The sequence below is a fragment of the Primulina tabacum genome, chromosome 7, assembly GCF_025594145.1.
Source record: "Primulina tabacum isolate GXHZ01 chromosome 7, ASM2559414v2, whole genome shotgun sequence".
Taxonomy (NCBI): Eukaryota; Viridiplantae; Streptophyta; class Magnoliopsida; order Lamiales; family Gesneriaceae; genus Primulina; species Primulina tabacum.
Genome location: NC_134556.1, coordinates 38,395,624 through 38,409,300, shown reverse-complemented (window position 1 = coordinate 38,409,300; position 13,677 = coordinate 38,395,624). Strand labels below are relative to the sequence as shown.

Below are 13,677 nucleotides of genomic sequence, written 5' to 3'. Positions count from 1 at the left end.
TGTGTTTAAATTAACTGGTAAGTATTCTCCAATTCCACACGTGACTTTGAATATCTCTACCGAGATTGGGTTGGTTAAATCTGAAGCATTTGCAAGTTCATATCTCGCCATGCATGCAAAATCACTTCTCTCATTCTCCACCAACACGAAGCAGCAGTATATAGAATAGAGCTTACAGCTCTGGCGTTTCAATTCTTTGCTAGCTTATGCAGATTTTTTGTTTACCTGCAATCTCTTTTCTCTATGTATTGCAGATAACGGTCGTTCTCGATCAGCAAACAACGCAACATGAGTATCCATTCGATTTCGAGGTAAAGTAAAAGTGCATTGTGCGTGCGTGTGTGTGGCGGTTTTTCATTAAATTTCTAATTTCTGATCGATTATATGATTTCTAAAACGACCAGTTTCTATGGAACATTAGATTGAGATTAGGAGTCTGGAGAAAAAAACAATTAATTCAGTGAAAACTATTCTAAACAACATATACAGCACAAAAAGAGAAATATTCCCAACGTAAAACTGAAGAGAACAATCCACAATTAGATCATAGATACTAGATACTTCACATGTAAAACAGTGGTATCTTGCAAAGATAAGAGAGGAATTTACTGGAGTTGCGAGGTACTATTTGTCCGAGCAATCGTTTGAACTGTCATGTACCGTTTTCTTTACAAATTGTCCTCGAACACGGGGCCGCAGCTCTGCTAGTTTCTTTCTGTTCTGGTATCGTACCTGAGGCAAGATCGAACGATAAGAGACCACGACTAAACATTTACGACAAGAAATGAACTCCGAATTTAATTAATACGGGACAAAAAATATCACGTCTCAATAGTGATGTGATGGCAACAGAATTCTAATAGAATCGTGCTAAATACCTTTTTCGTAAAGCATCTTTCCTTCCTCTTCAGACGAAACTTGTTCAAGGCGGCCTCCCTCTGCGCAAGCTTGTTCTCATCCATTCTATTTCCACCACCCCCCGTGTTATTAGCATCCCCGCTTCCACTTCTACCAGCTTGGCCAACATCACTCTCTGCATTATTCTCGGGGGTACGTACTAATGGCAGTGTTGCTTCCATTTTGTCCATTACTTACACGGTTACTTCCTGAGGCACTTCCATTCAGACTATAGTAAATGGGTCCAACTAAAACACTAGATGATGCAAAGTTTGGATCGTGTGACGCCAACTTCTTTAGCTCCGAATCATCAAGATTTGATGACGGCTCTAAGTTAAGAAAATGATGGTTAAGGTGATAATTTTTTTCATGATGGGGGTGCTGGATTTCGAGCTCCTTGCTCGAGCATCCTCGTACAAGTGGATTATCTCGATGTTGGGATAATCTAAGATCATTTTTCATAGGTTTAAAAGCAGATGGGTGTAAGCCATTGATTGTGGAAGTTGCTTTGGACTTATCTTTCCTAATTGATGGCTGGGTAGCAAGCTTATTAGTGGTGGAACCCATATCTGTATTGTCACTAACTCCATTTGAGCCTCGATACGCAAGACCCCCAGTTAAAAGAAGTTGGACATCAGCAACAGATTCTTTTTTAGCAACTTCATTGCTATTTCCAATTATGGAACAACTCCCTGTAATCCCATCGGCAGCCTCGAGAAAATTTGATGATGTATTATACCTGCTACAATAGAGTTAAAGTAACAATTTCTGATCTACAATCCTGTCTACCACTAAAATCGGCTATTCCCTAATCGAATATAATCATAAAGATCCAAAAATTATCATTGAATAATTTCTTTCAAACCTCGAGAAAGCAGATTGCACAGAACGCCTCAAGATATAACGATCATCTTGAACTGATCTTCCAGTGTCCTGAACTCCTCTAAGCCTTTTCAAGCTAGGCTGTAATTTTGGTTCCTTCAAATCATCAGTTGCATTGTTTCCTAGGTTCAAAATGTTAGTCACCTCTATAACAGACTGAGACTCTCTAACATCAGTGAGAGGCGTAGAAGTTTTTTCACAGTCACCTTCATGCTTTTCAAACAAGCATTCACTCATTGGAGTGGGTCGTCCCTCAGCAAACTGCTTAATGCTTGTATTGCATTTTACTTCTGACAAAGACTGGAGATTGGACCCGTGAGAGTAAGGGGAACTTTAACTGAATTGTCAGATTGTGATTCCCAGTCTTTAGGAATGTTTGTCTTCAAATTTTTATCCTCTTCATCAGTATCTATGGAGACATAGTTACTCAGTTCATGTAAAACAGTTTAGAACAAAGCCGCATAATACACATTACCAGGTGGTTTTTGCTCATGACCTCGCCCTGATACACAAATATGCATCCTTTTAGTGCCAGATGTCTTAGCATTTGAACGAATAACTTGGGCACACATGCTATCCTGACACTCAGCAGCTTGATCCATTGGTGACATAGCTGGTGAACTTTCAACTTCTACAGCTTGCTTTGTCCAAGAGCTCTGTATAATGCGGACCGAATTATAATGGCTTCACATGTAAAGACTTTAATTGATTTATCACCAAGAATCACTATTTGAAAGAAAGCCAGGTTCATATGGCATCACATTGTGACAACTTTTCTATTCAGGCATGCAGCATAGGAGAAAAAAGATGGTGGGCTACTGAAATCTTATGAACTCTTTAGTATGATTATTGAACTATATGTGACCACTATTGCATGTCGGTTACCAAGGTTTATCAGGGTTTTTCTTCATTGATTCTTAACACTTGTTTCTTGTGTGCTAAACAACCCTTCAACATTTTAGAAAAAGGGAAAGTAGCATTTGCAAAAATTATTAAAAATTTCATTATCAAATTCACATTAGGTTGAAAAGGAATAAACTGAGTATTGTAAAATTGAACAATATTAAGTTACAAATCATCCAAAAGATAATTTTACATGAAATTTGCAGGTTCTTCTGTACACAAACAAATTAATAAAGTTGACACCGTCAAAACAAAGTTTTGCACCCTATCAAGAGAAATAGAAGAGAGCACTTCCTTACTTGTGCTCCACTCCCGTCATCACTTCCACCACCCACAGTTAAGCCGTTGCTCCCATCATTTTCCCCATCATTGCTTTCACTGTTCTCTGATTTCTCACAGCCTTTTGATTTTACATATTTTTTAGTTTGTGTTCCACTTTCACTCCCGCTTCCACTAGACTGAGGTGGCACAAATAATTGAGTATGTTAAGGAAAATGTACGTGATAAAATCTAACTAAACTTTTTTATTAACAACAAATAATAATGATAAATTAGAAAGGGAAACACATGCTAAAAGATCCATCAAAGACCTTCTCCAAGACGAGTCAAGGAGTCACTTTCTATCTAAATGTGAAAAAATATCATTAAAAGGGGCCCACCTGCCAAACTGGGGCATGGACAAAAGTGTAGAGTACTTAGAGACCATTTTCAATTTGCCATGAAGGCTCCTATCATGTACTTAAAACCTAAGTTGATTTTAATCAATTTCAAACAGTTCAGATTTTTCTATTCGTTTTGGTAGGCATATTTGAAAAAATTTGCGATGATGACATAGATGGAGGATGGAGATAAAAAAAAATGGAAAATCTCCTCATCCAAGAAAATCTCAAACATCATGTTTTTCAGTGTTAGCACAATTCTATTCATACTTATGAAAACTGTTCTTTTGCAGTGATAATTGTACAGAAAATATCAAAAAATAATGCCAAAAACATACTGCTGAATGAGAACTTTATGAACTCAGACACAATTACAATCAACTCAGAGGTATATCCATATGTAAACATAGTATACAGGTAACATAATACCCTATGTAATGTCTTTATTTATGTATTTTTGTGGTGCACAAGTTCATGGTTCTCAAATAGGGTAAGAAGTAGAGATGACTCACACTGTGGCATCTCCTCCAGACATGCTGCCAAAGGTTCTTAAGCTCATTTTTCCGAATAGGTTTCACCAAGAAGTCAACTGCGCCTTTAGACAGACACATTACGACTAATCCCATAGAATCATTTGATGACATCACTACATGAAAATATCATCCAGGGTCGAGTTAATAGCATCTCTATTACATAGCATAAAAAATTATTCTACTGATAAAAGCGAACAGTTACTCACTAATGACAGGAATATTCTTGCGAGTTTTGTGGCTCATAATCTTGCATAGAAGAGCTATTCCAGATAAATTAGGCATTACCACCTCCGTCAAGACAAGGTCAACATGGTTGGTGAGATCTTGTAAGATTTTCCATGCTTGCAGTCCATTAGCAGCATCTAGCACTGCATAGATTGTTTCAGACTCGAGCCAAATAATCATATATAGCTTTTCATTTCATGAAACATTAATTTATTGAAGGGGGCCAGAAAAACATACACTTTCTTTAATTTAATCTCTGTATACTAATTATCCGAGATATAAAAAAAATGATAGCCAACACTTGACATGCAAAAGAAAATATTTCTACTACTTCAAATAAAAATATTTTAAAGATTCTGACATCCGTATGTCAACTCTTAAACCCCGCCATCCATTTTTTCTGTGCACGATATAAATACATAGAAAAAGTGAATTGCAATTTGCTATCAAAGCAAATCTCACATGATTTTCATCTCAATTATTCATTTGGTATTATATTAGTTCTTTTTCTTGAGTTCCACAACTTTCTGTCATTTGTTCTCCTTTCGTGGAAACATGAGTAGGAATAAATTTCATACATACAGTTGGTTAAGAATATATCAGAAAACACGATGTTAATTCAATATGGAGATAAAACAGACGTGTTAGGCAGAAAAAGGGGGGGTAAGGCATATCAATTAAGACGTTAGTTGAAATTCCTGTGTGACTTGTCAAATTTGAACCTTCTACACTTTTGTTCTCCAAAACAACATGCAAAAATATGAACTACTTGTAAAAATTTTATCGCCATGTATCGTTCATTTGGAGAATTATTTTGCCATAAAGTATATGGATGGTGTGGAAACCTGAAAGAATTAAAAATCTTGAACTTCAATCCACAACATTAACACAATAGTGGTCATGACAACTATCGTAGATTTTGATCGCCACATTAAGCAGTTGCAAGAAGCCTTCTTCAGCATAATTTAACGGACCAACCTTCATAATTACAGTTCCTGAGTAGAGCAGAAACAACATGGCGAGTAGAATGATCATTCTCCACAAGCAAGACCCGAATGGATCTCACGTGAAGAAATCTCTCCCAACAGATCAATGTCCCTTGAGACGGCTGGTGTTGGATTTGCACCTCTCCAGGAGTTTCTAACTCGGTCGCGCCTCCAGCATTCTCATCTTTAGCGTCGCTATCCTCATCCAGTGACCCTTTTTCTTCATTAGCTTCAATATTCATGATAAACAACCCCACCAACTGGATCCCAAATCACTTATATGAAAATCTCTGATAAAGCATTGTCAAGGAAACTAAATCCTTCATAAATAAAAACACAGATCAGATATGAAAATATATTAATAAAATTTCATTTCAAATCCTATCCCTTAAAAAAATCCCTCCATCCAAACCTCTCGTAAAGCAAATTTCATCCATCCAACAGCAGTAAGAATGACCCTCAACTAAATTCTAGGTAGGTAAACAAAGAACAAGGAAGCAAAATCAGATCAGCAGCTTTTTAATTCAACCCTAAATTCAGAATCGAACCTTGTTCCGTCTGTTCAGAAAGATTCCTCAAAGCCCTGAAGGTACACAGCAGAGCATAGCATCATCAAACAAACTGTACTCCAAACCCTAACAAAAGAAACACACAAACACTAGACATTTAAACAAACAATTCAAAAACCAAAACATAGAAATGGGTTTTCCAAACTAGGCAGCAAGACCTTCCTAGCTCATCCTTATGCTACAAATCGACCGTCAACAATTACAATTTCTCCTCCAAATTTTGATAAAAATGAAGAAATTAAATTAAAGAAGAAACAGAGCGCGAATGTAAAATAACTAGCAACAAACAATAAATCACATCCAAATATAACTAAATCATCAGGGTTCGAAAATATATATAATATAAGGCATACCTTTTTGGGGGAAGGGGTGGGTCTCGACTGGTTTTGGTAAATACAGGGATTTCAGGTTGAAGCAATTTGTTGAATCCCGGTGTCTACGTGGACGATCGGTGGATCCGCGCACGACACGTAGGACAGAGATGCCACGTATGATCGATCGGATGATGTGGACATATGGCGTGGACCAAATCTAAAGACGAGAGTTCAAGCTCATGGACCGAATCAATTTGGATTTGAAGCCGGCTAATCGGTCTACACGTGGCTTTTTTTAAAACAAATATCTGAAATCTACGGATGCGAAAACGCCGTTATGACGGAAGGTCACAACCTGTTGACGACGTCAAATACATGCCTGCGATGTGGCCGAAAAGACGAAAATGCCACCGTCCTTAACTTAAATTATTAAACAGGGGAATTTTATACTTCTCGGTAAATTATTTTTGACGGTATATATTTATATCACATTTATATTGTGAAAATAGTTTATTTAATTATAAATATTTTATAAAACTAACAAGAAATGAGACGTAGTAGTATGCTTCTTTTATAAGGTTGAATGTAATTATACAAAATCACGTGGTTGATAAAAAAAATTATTTATACTAGAATATGAAGTCGAGCATATCATTTATTTTCGTTTTACTTGTTTAATTTATTCATATTATTTACAATTTAATTAAATGTATTGTTTGTCTTTTTAAATTTATTATTGACAATATTAATTTTTTTTTTGGCAACGGTGTGTATTAACTATTATCCATCTGTTAGAGGATAGATAAACTTCCGAAAGGATACATAATTTGCCCTTTAACTTAAGGTTTTTTTTTCCTCCTCTTATCCGTAAATTTTTGGTATGAACCTATGAAATAACCATGAGTTAGGAGGTGATGCCACTTCGAGTTTGCACCGGGTGAGTTTGGAAACATAACCATCCTATCAATGACATTTCTTAAATCTCACCTCGAATGCTCAATTGTGGCAAGAAAGTGGGTGAAAAATCTCAAAGACATAAGGTGCGAATTATACGGAATGGTGATTTACTCGAAATACATCGACGACGAAAATAAAGAATATCATATCATCATATTTGGTAATCTGTCAGTGAATTCTTATTACAAAAAATCAATTTCAGGCTGCAAGACTGCAGCTATTCACTGCTATAATGTTACAACAAAATTCTGCAACCGAAAAATAAGAAGCACGAAAGACAACAGCCACTATGATCAACGGCCAATAACTCAACTGTTTTGTTATTTTGCCCGAATATTGAGAAGTGTGAAAGGGGATTCGAATAAATATAATGTTTTCTGCAAAAAAAAAGTCTGAGCAAGAAGTGAAGACATGCATGGCGACTGATCATGCCGTGGCATACTGTTTAACTTCGTTATCATCAAGGTTTAGTGCTTCCAGCAACTTCGGCCATGACTCTGGGATGCCTCCAGGTAAATTGAATTCCAGAAGCTTTCCTTGGTCCCGATAGAAACCCTCGACTGGCTGACTCTGCATCATTTAAAAGAAAGAGAACGAAACTAATTATGGAAAATTGGGTTTAATCTCGGCCTATATTCTCAAATTTGCAAACTCACAAACAAGATGTAATCTTTGTTTCTGAGGATTGATTGCCTAAGATCCAGGCAACTGACATGGCCACAAATAAAAGATCTTAACCTGTCATCTTCTTTGATATATAAAAATTATCTTCCCCTAAATTCCATCTCCTTACGAGGCAAAAACAGGGAGGACGAGCATGGACAGAAGCAGTACCTTTTCAGCATACACGTGAAGCCTTTCTTTTATGATAGCTTCAGTATCATCCGAACGAGTTATGAGCTTTGAAGCACACTGAGGAGGAGGAGGAAGTGGGGCCATAGTTATGTCAGGATTACCATTTTCACCCTTGACATTTATAGTAGCAACAGTTAAAATTCTTCCCGCATTGGCCGCAAATCCTTCTTCCAAGGCATTTTTCTACGAGTACACTCTCTGGGAGCTTCAAATTCACCACCAGGTCAATGTCTGTCACTTCATCCAATATTTCCTGCATTAGGGGGGGGGGGGGGGGGGGGGGGGGGGATGCAACTTTTCAGTAATGCATTTCATACATCTTCCAGATAAACGAGTAAGTTCTTCCCCCACACGGTTGGCATTTCTAGTAAGAATGAAGAAATAATGGGAAGAAGGAAGGTGAACGCTAGAAGACGGTAAAATCCCCCATCCTCCGGACTTTCTTGTTTTGTCATTAGAGAAAAGCTGATCCACCTCTCTCACTCGGGTTTTTCTTGTTTGGTACGGAGGTTTAGATAAAGAGCCAGTTTCCAAGTAAAAGCCAAATAACCCTTCCCTTGAGGAAGGAATCGGGCATTTAGACCTCTAACTGACAGCCCAGAGGACCTTATAGTGAGGTTAATTCCTAAATGTAAGCTGAAACCAGAATGGTCCAGTATGCAGAATGTTCCAAACTAGAATTTCCAACATTCAAATTCAAAACAAATAAAAAATGATTATGACTCCTGGCATGCTATAATGTGGAAAGAAAGATTTACGTAGCATAAAAATAATAATATATTCCAAATAGATCAAATGAATTAAAACATAAGTTACCACCAGTACACCCTTCCATTAGAAAATGTATCTTTATATCATTGGTTCCAACAATCAAGTATCTGAGTTCATAACACTTGTCACTTGTACAGGCAACTATTAACAAATCATCTGATACAAACCATCTAAACCAGCATAATAGTATCTAGAGTTATTAGAATGCAATGGCCCTATGACAACCACGTCAGGACCGACAACCACAACCCCACTGCTTAGGACCTACCAAATCATAAACTTCATATTACAATATAGGGCGCTAAGACGAGTGCAAGAAAGCAAGTTGATCGCAGATAGAGGATGTTTATCAGGACCCGATTCAAGCTGAAATCTAATTAAGATCGAAAACAACTATAAAAATGAACCACTTACTGCTTGTCGGACTGTGCGAGGAAAACCATCGAGTATGAACCCTGATTCTCCATTGACCTCTCCCATCTCAAGCCTCTTTGACAATAAGTTTATAACGATCTCATCAGACACCAATTTACCCTGATTTACGATCTCTACAAGCTGTGAATGAGAACATAGAAAAACATTCAATCAAAGTAAAAAAAGAACAAACGTGATAGAAAAACATAGTTTTTATTTGTTGTTTGAAACTTTAGATTCTATGATGCATCCCAACAACCCTCCACACACCCAAATCAGTAAAACCATTCACAATATTCAATCTGTTCGCGAATTTGCATGTTATGCCATTTCCAGAAGTAAAAGAAATCAAAACTCATGAACGTGGACACACAGTATGGTCTATATGCTTCCTAAATTTACACCTATTATACAGTCGCTCAAGTTCTTAACTTTTCTAAGAATAATATATTTCTTATTGCTGAAGTAGATGGAACTTGAGTGTGCCTCAGAAAGTCATGCTCATGGCTTTTCAAAGCTTCTTACCATCTTGGAAAGTTACACAATCAACTCAGCAGATATTTTTAAATCGGTAGATCAAAATACAGAAGCAACTGTATAAAAGTTAAATGAAGATTTTTGTTCATTCGGCAGAAGACTTCAAACGTCACCTCTACCACTCAAGATTTCATAATCAAAGTATCAGACCAAATCAATCCTTGACCAACCGATTTATAAACAAAAATATAAAAATAAGGATATGAATTTGTTAGGGAAAAAGGGTGTACTTTTTGAGATAGCGGGCCAGAGGAGGAGAGCTCTTCCCGAACAAGATCGCCGGTGGCGATATGCGGCACCCCGAGAAGAGCGGAGAGTCGACTAGCATAGGTGCCTTTACCTACACCAGGGCATCCCAAAAATACCCACTGAACATTCCTTCCGGCGGGAATTGTGCGGGAAGCGTTTGATTGGTGTGGCTTGAGTGACTGTGCGGCGGCCACCGTGGATAGAGACCTTCGGATAAGAGAAAATGATGGGGCGGAGGAGGATGATCTGAAAAGGCGGGGGACAGCCGCCATTGGTTATGATGGTGAAGATGGATTTTACGGCGGCGGCTTGGATTGCGGTGAGGATGGGTGGGGATTCAGGGACCTAACTTACTAATTATGTGTATGAACTAAACAAGCATGCACATCCTTGTTCCTTTGCAAGTGCTAGTATTTAATATCATCTCATATTATAACCACAAAAATTTAATGAGATGTGTCAATAGTTAATTTAATGATATAGACATCGATTCGGCTCATAAAAATATTGTTTTTATTATTTTTCATTATAAATATAAGTAAATCGACTTATCTTACAGAAATAGATGCGTAAAACTGTCTAACAAAATATCTACTCTATAATGATGTATATCTTTTTATTTTATTTTTAAAACAATCTTGAATTGTGTATTTTAAAATTATTAATAAAAAATATGAAACTTTTTTAAAAAATAATATTATTACTATATACACATAATATATAAATCTATTGAATTATGATTGTTAATAGAGAATAAAAATATTAAAAAACGAATAACAAATAAAATGTGAACTAAATTGATAATATTATTATTAGAAATATTAAAAACTCAATGGTGTTGAAAAAATTTTATAATAATTATAAAATAATTTAAGTGAAATTGAGGTTGGAGTACAATTTCTAATAAAGTGAAATTGAGGTTGAGTACTAAACCGATTTGATCCAAAAATTCCATTCGATTTGATTTTTAGGAAAAATTGTTTCACTTGTTCAATTTGATTTCAATTATTTTTCTAAAGAAATTAATCAAACAAAATAAATTACTATTTTTAAACAATTCATTTTTATTAAATTCAATTTTATATTACATTTTTCAAAATTAAACTTATAATTTTTTTCTACAATTCGGATACTGACTGAACTAATCAATTATAATTCGATTGTATTGGTTTGATTTTTATTTTAAAAACATTACTGGTACACGTTTTTATCGTTGTCGTTGTCAATTTTAAAAGAAATGCATTACTATAGACTATTTATGAATAATAATACATTTCATATTATTTTTGTTGAAAAATATATTTAAAATGTGAGTATTGAATATTTGAATGTTGAATATTTGAATGTTGAAAATAAGAGTTGTAAATATTGAAAATTAGTGTGTGATGATGTAGGTAATGATGTATTTTATTTTTGGATTATTTGTAAAGATTTTCTATAAATAGATCTCTCATTTGTGAAGAAAATCACAATTGAGTAGAGAGAAAAATATTATAAAGTGTGTAGTTTGGTAAATTTTGAGAGTTTGAGATTTTTACTTTTTACCATAAATTTTTACTTTTTCAAAACACGTTATCAGCATGAAGCTCTAAAAATCTTCCATCCTTTTCCAAGCTCCAAACAGAAGAAAAAGGTAACAAAAGTAATAATATTTATTTTACTGTTATTTATTTATTGTGTATATATTTAATATATAATATAATGTTATTATTAATAATAAAAATAAATTTTTCAAAAACTTGTTATAAATCCTTGGAGGATGTTAAGACGACATCCCACACTCTCGGTAAGGGATACGACAAGTATAAAAGCCTATAAGATTTTTAAATAAAATATCTTATGACACATCATTATAATAATATGATATGATATACATAATTATTTAAATATGTCTAATATTATATACACCATATTATTACCATAAAATTATACAAATACATACCTTTATTTTTTTATACACCAACGGTCATAAACGGTAACAAAACGGCTAGTTTTTGCCATATAAATATGATCTCATAAACACATTCAATCACTCCAACTTTCTCTTCTTCTCTAAAAATTATTCTTCACTAAATTTTCGAAGAAAAAAGAAGATGGCTTTCTCAATGTTATTTTTAATTATTTTGGTTATCATACTCACGAGTCTTTTATTTATCGGAGAATATCCTCCTCGTGTGTTTTCTTTATTTTTACAAATGCTTGTACTTTTTGTTTATCCATTACTTTGTATTGCAATATTCATTAACTAATAAAATGCATCGTAATTTTTTTTAGTACCACCATGTCAAATTTGACAAAGCTCGAATTTGTTGCGCTCGGCATCACGGGAAAAAATTATATGCCATGGACTCTCGATGTAGAAATGCATCTTGAGTCATTGGGTCTAAGTGAGACAATAAAAGAAAATGGCATATCGACATCACAAGAAAAGGCAAAAGCCATTATATTTTTGCGTCGACATCTCGACGAGGGATTGAAATGTGAATATTTAATTGAAAAAGATCTCATGGCTTTGTGGAAAAGATTGAAAGAAAGATTTGAACATATAAGGGAATTTATACTTCCGACCGCCCGTGATGAATGGAATATGTTAAGATTCCAAGATTTTAAGAAAGTCAGCGATTATAATTCAGCGATGTATCGAATAATCTCGCAGCTAAAATTTTGTGGACATGAGGTCACAGAATCGGAAATGCTTGAAAAAACATTTTCCACGTTTCATGCATCAAATATTACTCTACAGCAACAATTTAGAGTACGTGGATTTGCGAGATATTCTGAACCCATCGTCTGTCTTCTTGTGGCGGAAAAAACAACGAGCTATTAATGAGAAATCATCAGTCCCGACCCACTGGATCAACAGCATTTCCAGAAGTAAATGATATAAGTAAAAATGAATTTAAACCTGAAAACCAAAATCAAATTCAAAGACAAGGTTTTGGTCGAGGTCGAGGTCGTGGACGTGGACGTGGACGTGGAATTGGCCGTGGTCGTGGTCGAGGCCCTGGTTTTGAAAACAATAGAGATAGTTATTTTTATAATTCATCTCAAAAGAGCGTCCCAAACCATCCACAGAAAAGGCATCATGAGAATACAAGTGTTAATGAGAATCACTCAAAAAGATATGAAAGTTCTTATTTCAGATGTGGTACTCCAGGACATTGGTCCAAAATTTGTCGAGCCCCTGAACACCTTTGTAAACTTTATAAAGAATCATTAAAGGGGAAAGAAAAGGAGACCAACTTCACTGAACGCAGTGACCATTTGAGTGATTCAACTCATTTTGATGCTGGTGATTTTATGAATGATTTCTCTGGAAATGATCAATATGTTGGTGGGATAGAAATGAACAATATTGATGCTGCAGATTTTCTCAATGATTTCTCTGAAAATGAACAATATAGTGGTAGAATATAAATGTACAATAATTTATTTTTCATGTATCCATATAATGTTTTATTGTATAATTATGATATGTGTTATATTTAAATATATATTGCCAGTAATTTTATTTCATTGCATATTTTTTTGAAGTTCAAAAAATGGAAAATGCTATGAGCAAAGCTGAAGTTTGCATACCCGATAGTGGTACAACGCACACTATCCTCCGAGATAAAAGATATTTCTTGGAACTAAAACCAACAAAAACAACGGTGAATACAATATCAGGTCTTGTAGACTTGATTAAAGGATGTGGTAAAGCACAATTTTTGTTACCTAATGGTACAAAATTTTTTATCAATGATGCTTTATATTCACCACAATCGAAAAGAAATTTGTTGAGTTTTAATGATATATATTCCCATGGGTATGATACTCAAACAATGAATGAAGAGAATAAGAAATATATGTGTCTTATCACATATAAATCAGGAAAGAAATATGTGATTGAAAAACTACCAATGCTCCCTACTGGATTGCATTAT

General features: G+C 35.0%; 2 protein-coding genes across 2 annotated transcripts; both read right to left on the bottom strand.

Moving 5' to 3' along the window:
* Positions 1 to 442: 442 nt before the first annotated feature.
* On the bottom strand, positions 443 to 6,324 carry LOC142551802 (two-component response regulator-like PRR37). Its single transcript, XM_075661213.1, is given in 11 exon segments — positions 443 to 732; positions 879 to 1,049; positions 1,051 to 1,636; positions 1,763 to 1,992; positions 2,118 to 2,188; positions 2,255 to 2,435; positions 2,982 to 3,140; positions 3,854 to 3,987; positions 4,081 to 4,242; positions 5,078 to 5,720; positions 6,008 to 6,324. Coding segments are annotated over 10 exon segments (2,052 nt in total). The 5' UTR covers positions 5,328 to 5,720; positions 6,008 to 6,324; the 3' UTR covers positions 443 to 624.
* A 735-nt stretch (positions 6,325 to 7,059) lies between these two features.
* Positions 7,060 to 10,160, bottom strand: LOC142551801 (adenylate kinase-like). The gene is given in 5 exon segments (XM_075661212.1): positions 7,060 to 7,495; positions 7,760 to 7,912; positions 7,914 to 8,033; positions 8,966 to 9,106; positions 9,733 to 10,160. Coding segments are annotated over 5 exon segments (849 nt in total). The 5' UTR covers positions 10,024 to 10,160; the 3' UTR covers positions 7,060 to 7,351.
* Between the last annotated feature and the right edge of the window lie 3,517 nt (positions 10,161 to 13,677).